Source organism: Lates calcarifer, linkage group LG1 (genome assembly GCF_001640805.2).
Source record: "Lates calcarifer isolate ASB-BC8 linkage group LG1, TLL_Latcal_v3, whole genome shotgun sequence".
Classification (NCBI taxonomy): Eukaryota; Metazoa; Chordata; class Actinopteri; family Centropomidae; genus Lates; species Lates calcarifer.
The window spans coordinates 12,712,109-12,733,179 of record NC_066833.1 but is presented as its reverse complement, the minus strand read 5'-3'; the positions used below and the strand labels follow the sequence as shown (position 1 = coordinate 12,733,179).

The 21,071-nt window shown below is 41.8% G+C and overlaps 2 protein-coding genes across 2 annotated transcripts; one reads left to right on the top strand and one right to left on the bottom strand.

Moving 5' to 3' along the window:
* Positions 1 to 2,011: 2,011 nt before the first annotated feature.
* LOC108900563 (GRIP and coiled-coil domain-containing protein 2) lies at positions 2,012 to 20,576 on the top strand. Its single transcript, XM_018701684.2, is given in 25 exon segments — positions 2,012 to 2,208; positions 2,804 to 2,866; positions 2,983 to 3,067; positions 3,163 to 3,242; positions 3,351 to 3,455; positions 3,588 to 4,083; positions 4,370 to 5,805; positions 5,808 to 6,197; positions 6,860 to 6,923; positions 7,099 to 7,199; positions 7,523 to 7,621; positions 8,330 to 8,449; positions 9,631 to 9,795; positions 10,100 to 10,204; positions 10,565 to 10,727; positions 11,320 to 11,420; positions 11,744 to 11,821; positions 11,953 to 12,090; positions 12,495 to 12,616; positions 13,107 to 13,283; positions 13,610 to 13,818; positions 15,599 to 15,820; positions 16,116 to 16,255; positions 18,246 to 18,447; positions 18,630 to 20,576. Coding segments are annotated over 25 exon segments (4,941 nt in total). The 5' UTR covers positions 2,012 to 2,202; the 3' UTR covers positions 18,704 to 20,576.
* LOC108900564 (transmembrane protein 223) lies at positions 16,567 to 18,186 on the bottom strand. Its single transcript, XM_018701685.2, has one exon. The coding sequence runs from the start codon at positions 17,504 to 17,506 to the stop codon at positions 16,676 to 16,678; it is 831 nt and encodes a 276-aa protein (XP_018557201.1). The 5' UTR covers positions 17,507 to 18,186; the 3' UTR covers positions 16,567 to 16,675.
* Positions 20,577 to 21,071: the final 495 nt, after the last annotated feature.

Genomic DNA, 21,071 nt, shown 5'->3' with positions numbered 1-21,071 from the left:
CACTATTAACAGCAGCTCAGAACATAATGGCATATTCTGTCATCTTTCAGGAACAAAAGCTTTGGTCATTTATTAGAAACCCCATTCTCTCAGGGTCTGTAGTGAAAAGCACAATCTGAGAGGTTCAATTCCCGCATTAATACATTAAAATGTCAATGCTATATGTTAAAATGTCAAACCTATTAATGGTACTGCCAGTCTGCAGAGGTAAAATGTCAGGAAGAAAATAAATGCAGGACGCAGTGAACAAAATAAGGAGTGGACCAGGATAAATGCTGAGTAAAAGTAACAATCTTATCTGAAAGATTCATTCAAATAAATGTAAATATCACTGTTGTGATGGAGGCAGTTGTAAATGAATGAAATAAACAAATCAAATTGTCGTTTATTCAGGCGAAAATCAACAACTCTGTTTTCCTTGACTTCTGAAGAGGCCAACTGAGAGGCTTCAATCACGATGTAGGGGGTCACTGACATCAACACTCCACCCTGCCACCCACCAAAGTCACCTTTCACTGATTGGGTAGGAGGTTGTTGAGGCAATGGAGTGGAGGAGCAAAAGGAGGAGGAAAGGGGGGATGGAGGCTTTGGAGAGGACAACTATTTCATCATTATCCCTTACTTCAGTTGTTTCTACAACTACACTCATCGATCTCAAGGGATGACAGACACTTGAAGTCAGAATGTTCGAATCAAAGTTTTAATGAATAATTGCTTTCATGCTGGCAGTTTATGAGTGTCACCGACTGGGATGCTTATTCACCACAACATTTACGCAGCATTTAGGTTTGCAGTGTACCCAGCTCTCTCTATGTTAGTTTGAAATGTGACCACTGAGACAAAATGAGAGAGAAATAAAGAGAGGACAAGCAAAAGAGAAACAGAGAAGCATGAAAGAGTGTCTGTTGCTCCTCCTGATAGACCCAGCCAGGCTATTCATTACTCCCTGAACGCCAGCCAGTGTCAGTTATATTACTGCAAAGCCGTCCCTGACTGACGGCCACGAGTGGGGGGAGAAAAATGGCAGCAAAATACTGCTAGATGCCCTGGGAGAAAACAAGGGAGGGGCTGTGATGGATGGGTGTGTATGACCCAGGCTGGGTGAAAGGCAGAGATGGGTCTCTTCCAGATGAGACAGGGAGTCGGCAGAGCCTCTGCCCCTCTGCTCAGAACCTCCCAGCCTTGTCAGTATGAGGGGCATCTCGCTAAACTGCCTCTGTCAGTGCTTCTATCACTCGTGTCAAAACAGACACTCTCCATATTCAACAGATAAAACTGGACCTCACGTGATGGGAATACAGAAGCACGGCTAAGCCATCTACAGAGTCTGTGACAGGCCTGATGTCAGCATGAGGGCAGATACCTCCCACCTCGTTATAGCAGTCCCAAAAATAACATCACAGTGGCATCAGACAGCTTTGGGATGATTTTATGCCCCATATACCTCTTGCGTACACAGTAAAATAACAATCAGAACAGTAAGTGTTAGGCTTTCAGCTGTGCATGAGCCTTCTGCTGCTACCCTCCCAAACTGTCTTTTAAATGGCTTTGCAAACTGTGCGTAGGTCTGTACCGCCTACATATATATTTCATAATCCAGATGTCAAAATGCAGTGTCATACTGAATTCTGTTAACAGCATATTTATTTCAATTATGGCCCCAGCTAATATGCCAAACGACTACTGTATTTATTAGTTATCCCTCACTCTTCTGTTTGAAATTTATTTTGCAATAGTTTGACATCGTTCTCAGTTTTGCCTCCACTGTGCATGGCCAGGTACACACTCAGATTTTATTATGCGGTTCATTATCAGTGTTTTTCATTTCCACAGTAAAACAAAACATAAACTGACAAATAAATAATGTACGATCAGATATTCAGTGCACAAATGTGATTTTAAAAAGACTGTCAAAGAAATACGGTTGAAAAATAGATGCTGATTTTGAGTACTCCAGATAGAATATCCTGTTTAACATGTGACGTAAATTGTATTGACGTCGCTTGGTTGACGATTGCGGAAGCGAGCCGTTGCTTTAGCCTGTTAACTCCAAACCAAAACACAAGAGATGTTTTCGTGCTAAATCCCCAAAGAATCGGAAATAATCTTAGATATCGCTTTGAATCCCTTCGGTCAAATTACCCGTTGTCTCTCTGTGATTGTCAGGCGACTGAGAAGTAGCCAAACAGCCGAACGACTGAGATGGAGGTAAATGTTCATTGTCGAGGGGTTAGCTTTAGCCAGCCACAGTAAAGTGTACAGAGCTAGCATCTTCAAGTTAGCTGTCAATATAATAAATTGTTCTGCCGTTTGAGATAACGACGTTACGCTACTCGTGTTTTATTGCGAAGGGACTCTGACACCATGCTAGTAACCCATAGCAGGTTAAAGTTGTTTACTAACCGAACTTCATCTCAAAGCTTGGTATTTAAATCCATCCAATTTATTTGTGTTAATGTAAATACAAATAAAGACGAACCTTTTGGCAGCCGACATTTAAATTAAAGTACTTATTATTGGTTTGTACATACCGAACTGAAAAGCGGCTCCTAATAAACCAGAAAATATTTTAGTCCATGTTATATCTACAATACGCCTTTGCCGACAAGCATAGCAACATTAAACTTATGATTTTCCAGAGGAAATACTGCTCTGACTGTGACGCCGTTCTTTTATTGAGTATGTCTGAAGTCGAGCAGTCAAAAACAACCAAAGTAATATTGCATACCTGACCGATTTAATATTCCTTTAGCTTTTAGCAGTCAGGTTTGTCATTTCCTCTCTTTTCTCCTCGCTGAAACAGGACTCTGGTGGTACCGGAGCAGAGTCTGCAGCTCCATCACCAGCAGGTGCAGCAAAGTCAAAGGTACTGCACTTCACCAAGCACGATACCTATCTATATCCTAAATATCATTGGTCAGAAAGGCAAAAAAACTGTTGTCTAGACAATGCTCCTCTTCTTTCTTTGCATTGTATTCTCAGCTGGACACACTGTCCAAAGATGACCTCATCAAGTTTGCAAAGAAGCAGATGGCTGCCATGCAGAAGATGAAGAGCAGATGTGCAGGTGGTTACAAATGCTGATAAAGCTTGTGTTTGTATTTGACTCTGTGGCTCTATGGACCATACAAATATGTGACATAATGTTATTTCTTCAATCAGATTTGGAAAAAGAAGTTGAATCCTTCAAACAGCAATCCAAAAACAGTAAAAACAGTTCAGATGACTCCACACTGATACAGGTTTGTTTGCAGGGCAGTGTCTCATCATGTGTCTGCTATAAATATTCACATGTTAACATGTTGTACATACTGCATCATGCGAATCATCATGTGTCTGTGATACTGTAGGAGCTGACTGAGAGGATGGATGCTTTACTACTTGAGAAGGCAGAAACTCAGCAGAGTCTTGCAGTGTCTCGTAAAGATTTAGAGAGGACTAAGCAACAAGCCAAGGTGAAAAGAGAAAAAACAACAAATGAAATCCAGGTTTACATTGTATGAAATATGGTGTATTCCAGCACATTGTAAAGTCTATTCATTGATGCATGTATGTTTATAATGAACTTGACTGTTATCTTTGTGCAGGATGATCTAGCAATGCTGCAAGGAGAGTTTGACCGTGTGCTTGAAGACCACCAAAGAAAGATCAAGACCCTAGAGAGCAGTATTGAGGAATCCAACAATAAACACCGAGAAGAAATGGCTTATTTCCAGAAATTACTGAAAGAGCGAGAAGAGAGTGACAGGGAGAGGGAGAGTGAAAGAGAGAAGGAGCACCAAGCCACCGCAAAAGAGAGTGCAGAAGAAGTGCGTCGTTGCTTTGAGGTTCAGCTGCAAACCCTTCGAGCTGAACTGGAAGCGATCCAAGAGCGGAAATCCCAGGAGATTGCTGAGCTACAGGAGAGCCACCAAAGGGAGTTAACAGAGGCCCAGCAGGAGGTGGAGAACCTGAAGGAGGATCTGGCTCAGAAGAGTCTGCAGCACGAGGAGGAAATGAGGGCTCTGGAGGAGGACTGTGAGATTGAGAGGGACCGTCTCCTGTTGCTCCACGAGGAGCTGACGGAGCAGCTCGCTCTCAAAGGTAAAACAGCACTTTATTTAAAGACGTTTTGTCCACTGAACCATCATTTTATTTCTTTAATTGCTGAATCACTTTGACACAAAAGAGGTAGTAAAAACCACCTATATATGGCTGAAATATTTAAGAACCATGTTAGTCCATGTTACAGGACAGCTAACATTTTGCTTTCTGTAAATTAGACTCGTATTTCAGCACCAATGTGCTATATTCCTACTTCTGTCCATGGTATGATTTTAGAACATTTTAGATGAAAATCATAACAAGTTTTTGCATCATCTTTTTCCAGACAGCTATCTGCAGGATGTGCAAGAAGAAGATGAGGAACCTGCCCGTGGTTCAGGGATCGCCAAAATGCTGGAGCTGTCTGGCTTAAGTCAGGGCGACTCCAGCCATGGTGATGGAGAGGAGACAGAGGCCAGCAAACTGAGAGCGGCTTTGGAAGACCTTCAGGCCCAGAACACTATGTTGCACGATGAGCTCACCCTGCTCAGCAATGTGAAGAGCGAGCTAGAGGCAGAGCTGGAGAGGGCCAAAGAGGAATTCCAGACAGAGAGAGAAGAACTGGAGTTCAAAATTGATGAGCTGCAGATGACCAGGGAAAGTGCCCCCAGTGAGCCTGTAGTGACTCTTGATCCTGACCAACAAGAGGTCCAAGGAGAATCCAAGGAGCCAGCTGTGAATACAGAGGAGCAGCAGAAGCTGAGGGACCAGTGTGAGACCTTGACCAGGGAGAGAGACTCTGCCCTGGCTGAGTGTCAACACATGAGGGACATACTTCAAAGTGTGGAGATAGAACTGGGTGAGAAGACAAAAGATTTTGTCCTTCAGTACCAAGCCATGAGGGAGCAGGGGACTAATACTGTGCGAGAACTCCAAGACAAGATTGAGCAACTCAGCCAGGAGAGAGATGGATTGTTGGTGAAGGTCAAAGACGTTACAGAGGAGAAAAACACTCTGATGGAAAACACAAAGGAACAGAAGCTGAAATCTGAAGGTTCCCCAGGCGAGGACCAGAAACTCCAGGCATCTTTAGACGAGCAAACATCTGAGCTGAAGCAATCTGTGGAGGAGCTAACCAGGCAGAATGAGGAGATCCTCAACCAAATACAGATGAACGAACACATGATTCAAGACCTTAAAGAGATGGTCAACACACTGACCAAAGAGCGAGACAAAATACAGTCACTGCTTCAGATGCGAGAAGAGGAAATGCAAAAGCTTAATGATGAGAGAGCAAAAGAATTCGAGAGGTTATTGGAGGAGAAAGAGAAAGAGGCACTTTTGCTGAGAGAGGAGAAAGAGAAGGAGCTTAAAGGCTTGAAAAAAGAGATGGAGGATGAAGTGCAGGACCTGAAAGAGGAGAGGGAAAAGATAGAGGAGAGCCTGAAAGAGGAGGTGGGAAGAAGGCAGGAGACAGTTTCTGCTTTAGAGCTTACTATCAAAGAGCTCTCCACAGAAAAGGCTGACCTTCATCAGAAACTGGAAGAGGCATCCTCAGGGCTTGCCAAAGCCCAAGAAGAGAGGGAGCTTTTGGGATCCAGGCTGGCAGACCTAGAGGCTCGGCTGGAGCAGGAGACGTCTCAAAAGCATCACCTAGAGGTCAAGTTGAACTCAGTGGCAGAGGAGGCAGAGCAGGCCCACATCTCCATCAGAGCTATGGAAGAAAATCAGAATGAAGCACTCAGAAATTCCACAGAGGAGGTTGAAGGAACTCCGGGCACGTCGTAGATGAGCTGGAAAAGGAGAGGGACCTTTTAAGGAAAAGTCTTGAAGAGGCTCAAGGGGGGAGAAGAATGGAGGAGGTGCAAAAGGAATTCCAGGCCCACATTGAAAACCTGGAACAGGAGAGGAACATGTTGAGAAACAACCTTGAAGAATTGGTGAAGGATACTGAAGGGCTGCAAAAAGACCTGCTGGATATGAAGGCGGTTAGTGAGAAGATTAGTGAGGAGAACCAGAAACTGCAGGCTCAGATTTCTCTGATGACTGAAGAGAAAGAGGAGAAGGAAAACGAAATGGAGAATATGGAGAAAGAGAGAAGAGAATACAAAGAACAGCTGACAGAGAAAGACTCCCTCATATTTCAGCTTAGAAATGAGATGGCTGTTCTCCAGGTGAGTTCAGTTCCTGATCTGTCAGGTTCATCTTAGAATCACAAAAATGTAAATTTTATACTTGAAGTTGTCCTGCTGATCATAATGTCAACTAAACATTCTAAGTAACTAATTGTGATTGGCAGTATTTTGCACCTAACACCCTAATGAGACATCGCATTGCTGTCTGTAGCATTGCCTTTTCTGATACCACCATAGGGAATTGCTTAACTTAGGAGTTTTCCAACTTGCTCATAGTCATTAAAAAAAACAAACAACATTTGCAGGTCACAGCTTGATATGGGTGAATAAATATTTGTTTTTTTTCCCTGAGGGCAACTTCTGGACAGGCATTGTTTTTGTTTTGTATTGTTTTTATAGAATAAACTGCTGTCTTGCCTTATTGACAAAATCACAATGACAGATAAATGTTTCTTGCAGTACCCTAATAGTACTGTAATTATGAATTAAAATAAAAATCATTTAACGTTTGGGGAGTAATTTTTCTCTCATGGAAATGATGAAGATGTTGAATATTAGCAAAAATATTAACTGCTGGCAGCCTCAGAATAAAAAGCAATACTTCATTTAAAAACTGGTGATTGATGTGTAATTGGTGTGTTTTTTTCTTCTGTTGTCTTCTCTGTCCTTTCTCCTCTCTTTTTCTTCTGTCACTCTCTTAGGAGTCTGCTGGCCAGTCTGTGTCCTCTGAGGAAAATCTAGCTGATGAGATGACAAAGAAAATAGGTATGGAGGAGCCACTTGACCATGTTAATGAGTAGAATAAACTAATAACTCAAACTGTGTGGTATTTTACTAAATGTATGGTCCTCTAATTTGCCTGCTTGTTGGAGCAGGTAAGAAATAATAGATTTTAATCTCAGAATATTAGTCAGAGCTTTACAACTTCTGCTCCCCTCAGCGTTCCTGGAGAAAGAAAACAAAGAAAAGGATGAGAAAATGAACAAAATCAAGGCGGTGGCCGTCAAAGCAAAGAAGGAGCTGGACATCAGCAAGAAAGAGGTAGAGTGAAGAATGACAAACTGTAAATACTTTTTTATCCATTATTTAATAGCATGAACATAATCTTTGACCATGGCATGGTAAATACACAGAAAATGTTTATTTTATAGAAATTAAACAATTGGCAGGAAACTGACAAATTCACTGTATGAATATAGTGTAATTCTAACTTTCAAAATCTACTTGTTATGAAATGAACAGTATCAGAAAGCAGTGTTTCATATTCAGGACACAAGATAAATATAGAATACAGATGAATTTCCTCCTCAGTGCTCAGATTAGTGATTGTACACAGATCAGTCTATAATTAATTTGATTTTCAGGTTGCAACCCTCAAGGAGGAAGTAGAATCCCTGAAAGCAGAGAGGGAGAAAATGAACAGCTCTATGAAAGATATCATCCATGGTGCTGAAGGCTACAAGGTAGGAGACTGTGCAGGATAGAAAAACTATCACAATATCCTGCACAAATTCTGTTACTTTCTGTTTTACATAAGCATTGAACTAAAAGTTAAGTGCAATTAAAGTAATAGGTAGTAGGGATGCATATTTTAAAGTTAGTAATGAGCTAGATTTTAATAGAGCACCATAAAGTAATGGAGTTAGTATTGCTTAAGGTTTGACATGTCAGAATCAATACAATGCAGTATTTATGCTGTGCCTCATTCAAATTTGTCTTTGTGGTTGATTGAAAGTGGCAGAACTGCCGGAATCCGGGTGTATCACATGTCACTGCATCTCCAACTAATTTGAGTGATTAGATTTTTTTCAAAATAAAAGCTCAATATAACTTGACCCAAAATAAAGCTGACAGTTTTAATCATTAAACATTTGAGTAAAAGTGTGCATTCTTAATATGTCACTAATTGGCAAGTGGAAGGATGCACACTTCAAAACAGACTTTGTGCGTGTTATCACTCCCAGTGGTGTCCATAAACAGCCTCCAGACTGCACTGTGCTTTATGACTGAGTCTTCATTAGAGAAGAAACCGCTCTGTTGTGTCTAATGAGAGTTTGGTCCCATACTCAAATGTAAATACAGCTGATTTTCTGAGATGCATTGTGTTTACCTTCACTGAGCTGTTCAGCCAGCTTCCAGTAATGAATGAGTGTGTGTATGTGTGTGTGTAGAACCTGCAGATAGATTACGACAGGCAAACAGAGCAACTGGATAAGGAAAGAGAGAGGGTGGAGGCGGCTGAGAGACAGATTGCAGAGCTGACCAAACGACTCAGCAGTGCTGTCACACAGGTAACACACACTCAATCACACACACATACACACACATTACCACTAACAAACGCACAAAGTGCTCTCCCCCACCAGTAAATCTGAACAGTGCCACTTTGTCCAGCAATACATCTCTCCAATACTTCTCGCATAACTCAGTTTTCATCTGATTTATAGTGAGTCATTTTAGCCAGAGACACTTTACCCAGCTATGCTTGACAGCCACGCACCCACAAATAGCCCATCAGATGTGACTGGGTGAACTAGGGAGAAATTGTGTTTATATATATTCCTCTCTCTAAGCTCATAACTGTCTCTTTCCAATGAGAGCACAACAGGCAGGTAAATGGAGTGGAGTATAGCTTCCATCTGCTGCATGGTAGTGCAACACCATTTCTGAGACACAGGTTTATTCTTGTGTGTGCTCATTGGTCTCGTGGGGGGGCAAGACTAGAAGCTAGTCAGGGATCTCAGAGTACGTCTGGACATCTCTGTGTACCAATCATAATTTCAGTGTTTGGCTGACAGATGATGGGAAGTGACTGCTGCTGCTGCTGGTTCGCTGTTCCTTGCAGAGAAACCCCACAGAGCCTGCCGCTGTCAGATTTGCATGAATGACTCTCAGATGTGTCACGTACATTTGTAGAGGTTTGGTGCATTTGCCTAAATGTGCATTTTCAGATGAAAGCCTTTCTCAGTGTGTAATCCACCCTTTTTGTATTTAGTGGTATTGTAAAAGACTATAGAATATTTCAGCCCATACAGAAAACATCCATCCATCCATCTATTGTCTATACTGCTTATCCTTTAAGGAAACAGTAAAACCTACATGTACAAACACATTAAAATCACCAAAGCTGATTTAATAAACTAATTCACACCTAAACAGAAATAGTAATAGTCACTAATCAATAGCCTGCATGTTAAAGGTGTAGAGTTGATGTAGTTTACCAAAAGAGGTTTTAGTTGAACAAGCTCTTAAAACCTTTCACCTAAACCAGAAGAAAGGCAGAACATTTTTCACTCAGTGATAGTCATGAGAGTCCAAATCAGCCGTCTGTGAGGATACCAGCCCTGTTCATTTCCCATATTATCATTAGATCATATCCTCTGTGTTGATAACTCATTTGAGGTTACCGTTTTTAGAATGTAAGTTTTTCACCTGACAGAGATGGTAATCTGGAGTACTTATACTTTTGCAGTATGAGACGCTGAGCAGTGAGAAAGAGGACCTGCAGGCTGGTATGGAGACCATGAGAAGCACAGTGAGGCAGCTGGAGACCCAGAACCAGGAGCTGCAGAGACAGTCAGCCAATCTGGACAAAGACCTACTGGCTGAGAGAGCTATGAAAGAACAGAAGATCAAGGTAGGGATATGAAGACATGGACACTCTTTTCACAGTTGTTTACTGGTTGGAGAACACACCAACCTCTGCTTCCTGTTTTGTATTTTTCCTAAACCTATAACAGAACCACATGCAGTAGGTGAAACGTTAGACAAACCCAGTTCAGTGCTTTTTAAAAATACTAAGTAGTATCATAAGTAAGTATTATAATGTGATGTCATAATTCATTCATTTCACAATATGAAATCAACAGAATATACAGTAAGTAATAACAGTAAGTTTTGTCTACTCAAAAAAAACCCTTTGTGTTTGCTTGCTTCTGCAGGACTTGTCATCTGCCATGAAGGAGGTTGAAGAGCTGACAGCCCAGCTCCGCAAGCAGCAGCAGCAGTCTCAGCAGACTGCCCAGGAGCTGGAGCAGCTACGCAAGGTACGCACACACAAACACACAAATGCTTCTGAGACACCAGTGTGTCTCAGAGGGCCTGTCCAGTCAAGCGACTGGATTGGTGATGGCCAGCCTACAGCTACAGCAGCACCTCTCAGAGAGAAAGAGAGCAGTTCTAGCCCACAGCACAGGAGCTGCTGTTGCTTTTCCATTAGTGGAGACCTACATAGTACAGCAGTGTACATGAAAACTGCCATGAGGTCAGACTTTGTCATGTATCCACATTGTTAGTACAGCCCAATAAACTTGTTATTTTTGAGGCTGATAGTAATATATAGTTAGTTTAGATAGTTTTTTAGCTTTGCTCCCTGTAATAATGTAAAATGCTGACTGTGCCACCAGGAGGCGCAGCAGAACTCACTGCTGGACATGGAGATGGCCGACTATGAGCGCCTGGTGAAAGAACTCAACAGCAAACTGTCAGAGAAAGACGAGCGAGCTGAGGAGCTAAAGACCCAGATTAACACGCTCACCCAGAAAGAGGACACACTCAAGCAAGAAATCGGTATAAATGTTAAGTTCACATTCACACTCACATGCTGACACGATTGATACCTCTACAAATTCTTTTATATCGGGCTGTGTAATTAATTCATAATTGCATGTTAATAAAACATGCCAGCTTAAGCACACTGTTGGTTGAGAGCATGATTCCACAGAAATGTTTTGTTTGTAGGCTAATCAGACCTTACATGCAGTACTGTTCAGTTCTACATTACTGACAAAGTAATGTGTACTGTAGGTTTTAGGAACCACAAGCCTGCATTCACCTATAGTAAACATCCATTATTCCTGCAGAGCCCTAATGATTTGCTGTCTACTATGTAAGTGCAGGGTCCCCAGATGGGAAACACTGTTGCATGTAATTTACCTCCCTCTCTCTCTCTCGTTTCCATTTGCTCCATGTCAAGTTGTATAATGAAGCAAAATACTGAAAAATACTGAAAAATCTTAAATTAAACGGCATGAACAGTATACATTTCTCTTAAATCATTTCACGTCTTTCTGTGTGTGTGTGTGTGTGTGTGTGTGTGTGTGTATGTATGTATATGTGTATGTGTACATACATGTGCCTCTACATCTGTATGTGTCTCCAGAGGCTTTGAAGTCCCAGTTGGACCAGGGGGAGGAGAAGACCTCCAAGATGAAACAGCTGCTGGTGAAGACCAAGAAGGATTTGGCCGATGCCAAGAAACAGGTCTGTTTGTGTGACTGTGTGTGTGTGTGTGTGTGTGTGTGTGTGTGTGTGCGCGTGTGCGTGCATGTGTCCCGCTGGATTCCCTATTACTGTGTGTAACATCACTGCCTGATGAATGTAAATAGTGTTATGCAACCATGTGTGGGTATGACTGTGGAGAAGGCCTTGAAGATGTTGGGAATAGTTAATCATTTGTATTGCCGTGTTTGCGGGTGTATGTATTTAAATTTTCACTCTGCGTGTCTGTGTGTGTGTGTGTGTGTGTGTGTGTGTGTGTGTGTGCATGCGCATGCGTGTGTGTGCATGGGCACGCATGACTGCAGGAGAGCTCCCTCATGGTGCTGCAGGCCTCTCTGAAAGGAGAGCTGGAGGCTAACCAACAGCAGCTAGAAACCTCCAAGGTAACTCAGGCAGCATTACCCAGCAAAACTTCTCTCTGCTGTCTTTGTTGATGAAATACAGAATTTTGCAGTCCAACATGTTGGCCATACACAAGTCACATATTAAAGTGTGTGTGTGTTTATGCAATTAGATTGACGTGTGCGAGCTGACAGCGGAGCGTCATCGCCTGCAGGAGCAGCTGAGGTCTGTGTTGGAACAGCAGCAAAGAACCAGCAGCTCCCTGCAGCAACGTATCAACAGCCTACAGCAGGAGAGAGACACTGCTAAGGTATACACACACTGAATTATAAATTCTGTTTTTTAAAGTTCAACTGACCCTCTCCTTCAACACAGAGTTCAGTAACTTTTGAGTTGAACTTAAATGAGTGGGTTGATGATGCACTACATCATCAGTGAGAAAATGAGGTTACAAGTTTACCGCTTGTTTTCTCAACCAGTCAAAAAAAAGTCAAGACAAGTCCTTGGGTTTGAGGCTAAGTAATATTAAAGACAATGAACATCAGAATGAGATAAAACTCAGAAATGACAACCACAAACCTGTTCATCTCTCACAATCTGTCAAACTCTTTCCAGTTTTATTCCCTTGATCAAGAGAGCAGAAGTCAAATCTACAATAAACACGTGCTGTGTTATTTACTGTATATCTCTGCTTAATCTTTGTGTTGATTCCAGGCTGAGCTTGTGGCAACAACTGGTGAGTTCGAGAGTTACAAGGTGCGAGTTCACAATGTGCTCAAACAGCAGAAGAGTAAAACCACTGCTCAGAGTGAAGGAGACTCTGGCAAACTAGAGAGGTAAGGATAACATCGGTGTAACAGCTGGGTACAGAGGGAGATGACCTTAAAGCTGCATTAATCAATTTTTGGCTATGCAAAACATCAAAACCTACTGTCACAGCCAAGCAGGTACTTAATGCAGGTTGACTTAATAGCTATTAGTGTAAGAAAATGTAACAAATATTTTAAAACTAAACAGAAAAAAATGCTGCTTTATTGCTATCGTTTTATAACTATTGCTTATTATGTAAAGGCCATTTACAATAATAATGCTGGGATAAGGTCTGATAACACAGCTAGTTCTTTCCCCAAGATATATACAGAGGCTGGCAAAATACAGGACATATCACATGAGAAAGTTTTTTTATACAATATTATTATAATTATAATTCAGTTGCAGGTACAGACTTATTGAACCATATTAAGGTGAACACTAATTTTGTAGTATTTGCCAGTCAACACTGTTGGAGTGATATGAATGTAACAAATGCAATGTGTGCTCTGGCAGGGAGCAGTTGTCTTCTCAGGTAGAGCAGCTGAGGTCGAAGCTGGCAGAAACTCAGCAGAGCCTCCAGAGCAGTGCAGCAGAGCTGCAGCAGCTCCAGACTGAACACGACACTCTTCTGGAGAGACACAATAAAATCCTCCAGGAAACTATTAGCAAGGAGGCAGAACTCCGCGAGAGGTGAGCTAACTTGGGTTTTTGTTGTTGTTGTTAGCTGACCATGTCTTGTCTAGAATTTATCATACTACCATGCTGTTCATATGCTGTATGTTTCTTGCACTCCATATATCCTTTTTATGTTTTTCTTTTCAATCTGACTTTTCCTCCTGAGACATGATTTTGCAATCAACAGACATAGGCACACATGCTGGGTTCACCTGATTAGGCCTGGCAAATAGCTGTCACTCTTCTGTCCTCTCCTATCGAATTGCCATTCCTGCTTAGTCTTTACTAAATTTGCAGTCTCTTAACTCTTTAATTTCCAGTCACTCTGTCTCCACCTACAGGCTGCTGTCAGTGCAGTCAGAAAACGTGGCTCTGCGGTCAGATCTGTCCCAGACTCAGGTTGACCTGTCATCTCAGGTCGAGGCCCAGCGTCAGACGTACAGGGAGCAGCTGAGGAAGCTGCAGGACGACCACCGAGCCACCGTGGAGACCCTGCAGGGCCAGCTGACCCGTGTGGAGGAGCAACTCTTCAACCTGCAGAGCCAGAACAGTAAGCATGCAGGCGAATTGTAGACCTGATCCATTCAAATTTATCAGGCAGTGAGTGTCTGATGCTGTACATGAAGTAGCAGTTGATAAGGTTGAGGTTACACATGTATCTGTGCCAGAACAATCAAGAAAGTAACTGCAGCTCAAACATAGAATAGCATCATATGAAGAGATCTGTCAAAGCATCAAGTGTTGAGTGTTGACGTTTTCTATCGTGTTCTTCTGTGAGAGGAATGATGGGAGAGAGAACAGAGGGAGGGAGGGTCTTAGTTTGTTTATCAGTGGAGCAGCACTGGAAGCTCATTCATCACCTCCCACACAGCTGCCCTCTGGAGTCAAACAGCAAATACACACATTGTAATGACGAGGAAAGACAAGTGTGTGTACGTGCACGGGTGTTTCTTCTTTGTCACTTCATGGCCAGGTGTCGGTGAGGCTCCTCAGCTCTGTTCCCGCCTCTCAGTGTGGCAAACAACTCACTGTGGCATCTGGAGAGACTCATCATTAGTGGCTCACGTGTGCACGCCAGGATTAGTCCGATATTATTCGGCCAATATCAGCGGCTTTATTGAAAGTCATATTTGAGCCTTTTTACCACTATTTTGGGATTGAATGGCAGTTAAAATACAGAAGGGTGCAACAACAGTGTGTTTTACTGGCCCTATTGGACAGGTGGGAAATAAAACTGCTGGCCTTTGGAAAATTTTTACTGATCTCGTAATTTTTTTTTTTTTACAAATCAACAACAGTGGAAAACAACAGTTACAGTTCTGTCAGTTTGAGCTGTTTACTGTCATATTTTACCAAGTATATTCTTTAATCTTAACAGTTCATAAATTAAAACTAGATATTAATTCCCAAGTCTTTGAAAAATTAGAAAACATTTGCTGCTGTGCCTTATATAGTGTCTAGGAATTGTATTGTATCATAAACGAGTGTCGATTGTTGTGTCATGGCACTAATATAGAAAGCAGCAGTATTACACATTATAAGCTTAAAATGGTTTTGTTTATGTGTCATTACTTGTCTGATTTACAGTGAGCTTTCACTATCTCAGTGAGGTTTACCCATTATTTGGCCCTTTATTGCTGAGCCCAGATCAGTCTCCAGAAGCTGGTCGGACTCTAATGCATTCACACTCAACAAAAACCTGTGCATGTAGCTGAACTTTATCATCTTGCTCATCTCAGTCAGCTGCGTGGGGAGAAAGAGTAATGTACCAGACTGGAGGTGGGAAGGTGAGGGGACTGGTTAGGAGTCTGGTCTCTTGGTTCAGTTTCAGGTTCATTAATCACAATCTTCTCTTTTGTCCACCCACTCTCTCAAGCTCCCCATCCGTTGTTTATGCCAGCTGAACTGGTTAACACAAGAGAGTGTTTGGTGCCCCCTCATGTCATGATGGAGTAGGACACTCAGAGCTTGGTGTGAAATTGCATAGAAATTCATGTCAAGTCATGAATTGTTTACACTGAGTACACATGCAGACTGCAGAGGTGTATGCTCTCTCAGAAAATAGCTTTGACATTTCTTTGATGTATTTGATTTCTTGTCTGACCATAAAAACACTAAATGGTGAAGCCATGATAGTTACTGTAATCAGAGTGTGATAAAATGAAAACATTATGTACAAGAGAATCTGTAATTCTATCAAGTTGTAAAAGTAATCCTAGTTTATGTAACCCACCCTGAACTGATTATAATTATATTTTTAGATGTAATTTTCTGCTGTCTTTTGTTTTTCTTGTTGTTTGTTCTATCACAAACCTTACACCCTCTTTCAGGTGCAGTGTCAGCCCAGGCCAGCCGTAAGCCTCTGGGGTCTGACCCTCAGCGCAGAAGCACAGATCAAAACCAGGCAGGGCTAGGACAAGTTGCCCTCAGTGACCTCCAGTCGATGGCCAGGGAAGAGGGTGAGGGTATGGAGACCACAGAGACTGAGAGCCCCTCTCCTGCACTCCTGCCCTCCCTGGAGCAGCTTCTCACTTCTCCAGATCCCAAACAAGGTGTGTTTCTTAGCAGAGGTGCACTATGACTTTAATTCAGTTTAAAAAAGCACCATGAACAGTACTTCACCTGTCTCAAAAGTTGCATATTTACTCTGTGGTTCTACTTCATTGTACACTGGAGGGATTGTTACTCATTATAAAGTTATTGTAGTGCTATTTTTGTAGCAGCATGACAGTAGAGTCTATGAGCATTAGAAATAACATTATTACACGAGACACACACTTGGCTTCTATGCTCATGAATTTCTTATACCATGATCTTTACTCATGTGCGTCTTCATTTCATCTCTAGAGCCATTTGTGTGGACAGTGGAGCCGACCAAAGAAGAGCTAAGTCAAAAGCTGACCACAGCCACCCGCAGTATGGAGCACATGAACAGCCTACTGCATGAAACCGAGGCCACCAATGCTGTTCTCATGGAGCAGATCACTGTATGTATACACATGCAGAAAGCACAAAGATGGTTTACTTTCGCAGCAGTCTGTTTGCATAGTTAATTTAACTCGATGAATTACATTTCAGATTGCACACACTGCTCAATCTGAAACATTTTAAATATTAATTACTTTTGGAAGGATTTTATGAATGTAATTTAAAAATCCCTCTCTAAAACTATTTCATTTTTAATATGGGTTGCAACTAGCAAATATTTCAATTAATCTGCTGATTATTTTTAGTTTAAACAGTGTGAACAGAATAGATATGGCACACTAAGCATAAATTAACTCAAACCAGTCTATACTCTTGATCTTGTATATTTTATTTCAGTGAAGAGAAATGATCAAACAGAAACAGGCATGACATAGTTCTTCCACTGATTTCTGGTGCCCAACAGTTTTGGGAACCCCAACTTAAAGTTGCCGGTATGCCCCAACAGTAACATCAAACAGCCTAGCGTTGTTCAGGGTCCCGTTTTTGTCCAGGAGAAAGTAGAACTTGTGTCCTTTAACCTTGAGAGGGATGAACGAGGGGGTCTGCTGTCGGTGAGCGTAACAGGCCACCTCGGATAGTGGGACTGTTATTCTCCGGCCTCGGCCTGGTCCAAAAGGTGACTGTGTGCACACTGTCACCATCCTCCCCCCTCTACGTAAAACCAGCTGGCTTACAGAGCGACGGCAAAACAGAGTCCCGAGCCCGACTATCCCCGCTCCTATTACCAGGCATCCCAGTGTGAAGCCATACCTCCAGGTGTTTGACCCCAGGTTCATCTCAAAACTCCACATCCCAGCCAGCCCGGTGGTGGTGGTGGACGCCACGGCTTTCCCTTTCTCTGTCTGCTTCTCGCTTCCCCCTATGTTTCTGAGCCCGGTGTAGGCGAAGTGAGCCAGGTATGTCCAGAAGACAAACTGCCCGCCACAGAAGACTGAGAGGAGCCGGAAGAAGCGGGTCCCGTCGTGCTCGAACAGGGTGATATCGCTGATGGGCCGGGTGGAGACGGAGGTGCAGAGGCTGCGGCGGGCTGACAGCTGTCCGTAAGCGGCACAGCGGCGGCTTGTGTGGACGAATCTCCAGCTGCACAGTCCCGAAACACATGTAACCCGGTTGGACAGGCCGCTGCTCGGTGAAGTCTGCACCGACACGGACACGTTTCGAAGGACACTGACTTTGTGCTGAATGCTAACGAGTTGAAACTGTCTGGAGTAAAACTCCAGCGCCCCGCTCAGAAGACGCTGTATTCCCATATTTCACAGTGTTAATAGTTTAAATTTTCAACAGCAGCAATTTACGTTTAGATATTGTTGTCATAAACAGAGTTTTACTGTATTTCTCCCAAAACACCCAACAGCTCTGTCCTACAGAGCGCCGCCATACTTGTTATGTGTGACGTATGCTGTTACACTACGGAAAGTAGCGGCGGTCAAAATTATCGACAGTTTAAACGAGTGAGGCTACGTCTGTACGACCACTAAAACAAAGTTATATTTCAAATAATGCAAATTGAGCTTGTTTTGCAGTGTTAACAAAAACAACAACGACCTTGAAAATAACAAATTAAAAGGTCTCTACTTTGTTTCCTCTTTACAGAATAATTAATTTCCCCTTTCCTGGTTTCATTCCATCACCCTTGACATTAGCCTTATGCTTACCAGTTTTTTTTCACAGCAGAATTTTTGACATTTCATTGTAAAGAAGCACATGTGGAATTAATAACATTAATGATGAGTGTGTACCATTTAGTTTTGCCAGTTTCAGAGCCCTTGCATCATGCAGGCTGGCCAATGGCAAGTTTAATGTAAGTAGTTACTCCTGTGTTTCTGCTGCATAACAAGTAAAATGTCTGCTGTGAATAAGGTCTATTGATCAAAAAAGTATTTCTTCATGTCTTCACTAGTAAGAGATATGCAGATTTTGGGAAGCGAACAGTCTTGGATGCCGTGACTTTGTCAAATCTTATTTCAAATTCCTGGTATTTTTCACCAGTTGTTGAAGAGTGAAGTGCGTCGTCTAGAGAGAAACCAGGAGAGGGAGAAGAGCGTGGCCAACCTGGAGTATCTGAAGAACGTCCTGCTGCAGTTCATCTTCCTGCGATCTGGGAGTGAGAGGCAGGCACTCCTGCCCGTTATTCACACCATGCTGCAGCTCAGTCCAGAGGAAAAGAGCAAACTGGCTGCCATTGCACAAGGTAGAGTATTTACTACGTGAACAGCCTTTGTAAAATTGAAACATACTGCTTTTTATTTTAACACAGAGCCTGTGCAGTGCACTCAGATGTCTCCAAAAACACTTTCATAGTCTTTCTGTTAACTTTCATTTCCAGTTTCTTGAAGTGCTATACTGTATAACACCCTTAACTCTTTTGTGTAGGTGAGGAGGAGGGTGCTGGGTCGCGGGGCTCAGGCTGGACCTCCTATCTCCACAGCTGGTCTGGGATCAGATAGATTCGATGACCAACCAAATCAACAAAAAGACTGGGAGCACAGTGCAAAGATGTTACTGGGCCTATTTCTGTGAAAACCTGTACTAAGCAGTGATGCTGTACATTTAAATCAGTGGCAAAAGACAGGGGCATTTACAACATTTTTGGGACACAAAAGAAAGGACCAAGGAATGTACAAGAAAAGAATGAGAAGGTATGGGATAGAGATTAAACCAAAACATCTGAGATAAATATGATTGAATTAGCAGTGCAGTAGGTACATTAGTCTCTTACTAATGAATGTTAACTGTGACATGGTTCTGTCTTCCATATTCTTACTATTGACACTTACGTGTATTTTTAATAACATTTACTGGACATGGTTACACTTCTTTGAAGTGGAGCTCATAAGGCATTATAGGGCATTATTATCACAATGAGAACAAGGTGAATGGATATAACACATCAGGTATATCTTGTAAGAACGGCATTGAAAGTATACATGATGTGCACAAATTGCAGGGGAAGAATTAATCAAGGGGATAACTGTGTAGTTAATGGCATAAAATGAATATAATACTCAGATGTTTGATTACTTGGCACAGTACACTTGAAGGATTTTACTAGTGTTTTAGCTCTTTGGCTACAAATACCATACACACTGTTTTTAAGGGCATACTTAGGGTTTAAGACTTTTGAATGTGTCATTTTTTTCTCCATTTTTTGCAGTATGGAAATCAACATGAAACTTGCTCAATACATAAGCAGTAAATCATCCCTGTTTTTAGTTTCTAGTAGTTGTTTTCTGGGAGGTAAAAAAAATGCATAGAGCAGTGTGCTTTGGAAGATAGTCAGCAGTATGTGTGGCTTAATGAATGGGCTGAAACATGCTAAACTACCAGTGTGGTCCATTTAAGTCTGTCCAGTATGTCCATCATAAAACGTAATATACAAAGACGTGTATATCTAACATTCTCAGGTTCACCTGACCAACATGACGGATAAATAATTATCATATAGCATCATATTTAACACATTTGCACTTTTTTTCTGACTGATTTTGCAGTTGTTCACTAATGCCTCAAATCTGAAATCAGAAGAAGTTAAAAACTTCATATATTGAGTTGTGGTTTATCATATCCTGTAATGATAGAGATGGTTGGATGGTTTGGAATTTTGTTTAGTGTCTGTCTAATTTGTTATTACTGTTTTGTTGTGGTTGTTGTTATTTAATACCAAACTATTATCGTCATGGTTTTCATTCCTGTTTTGGGAATCTTTTACGGTTTTGTTGTTTGTTGTGCTGCTGTTAAATCTCTGAACACGGGAGATTTGTTGCAACTTCATCTGAAGACAGCTGTCTTGTTGAAGGACAGTCCCCGTGACAGCAAGCACATCCATCCAGCTAAAGTGTCCTTGAGCAAGACCCATGGGTTCTGCTTTTTACAGTGTCTCATCATGACCTCTGACCTCCCTGTTGAGACGATTGGAGGTGGGGGGTGGGGATTCTGCACAGAAGTCCCCCTTTCTCTAAAACACACATCCACATAATTTTCCATCAGATTTTTTGTTGTCCCGTGATGAAGATAATTGGCCCGTTTGTTTTCTCATTCCAGTGGCAGCTTCCTTTTGTGATTCCTTCAGCATGAGTGAATGTATTTTTATCAAAGGCTTTTATATTTATGATGGTTAATGTCAGCAGAAGTTACGAGAGAATGCAGTAACTATTAATTATTATCTGTATAAGAGTGAGAGAACATTTACTATCTATTAACTAGCTCACTAGTTTTCTGCTGAAAAGTTCATTTACATGAGACAGACAGTTCTGGAGTTTTTCTGGTTTATTTCTAACTGTAAACAAAAATAAAGACAAAATGGCTGAGAGTTTCCATCTACCCTGCCTTCAGCCTTTTTTATTAATTCATTATAACGCACTTTGATATTAAACATAGCATCTGCAGGTCACAAAAAGAAAAAGCATCATTAGCCAGATGTTTATTTTGAGCAAATCACAAACACAAGTTAATTTTTGGATGAGAATTTCCATGTTGCTGCGAGGCAAACATAAAAGCACATTAGTGTTTATATTCTCTCTTCATGACTTCAGATTTGTAAAGTCTTGATTTTATTGCTGGATATCTCTGTTAGGGAGACAAGTCTCAGTCTGCAGTGTGAACAGACGCATCCGTCTTATCTTTCTCACTACGAAATTCTTATGTTACTATGAAGGTCCTCATCCCTCTTGAAGGAGGATGGGGGTGTAGGGGCTTTCCTTTTAAGGAAATAAATGTGGTTTCGGGTATCATGACGCAGTCAAGGGAGGAAACAACAAATAATAGCTGCCGTATCTGCCGCTGGCAGGAAATGTAAACATGTTATTAGGCTCCTGC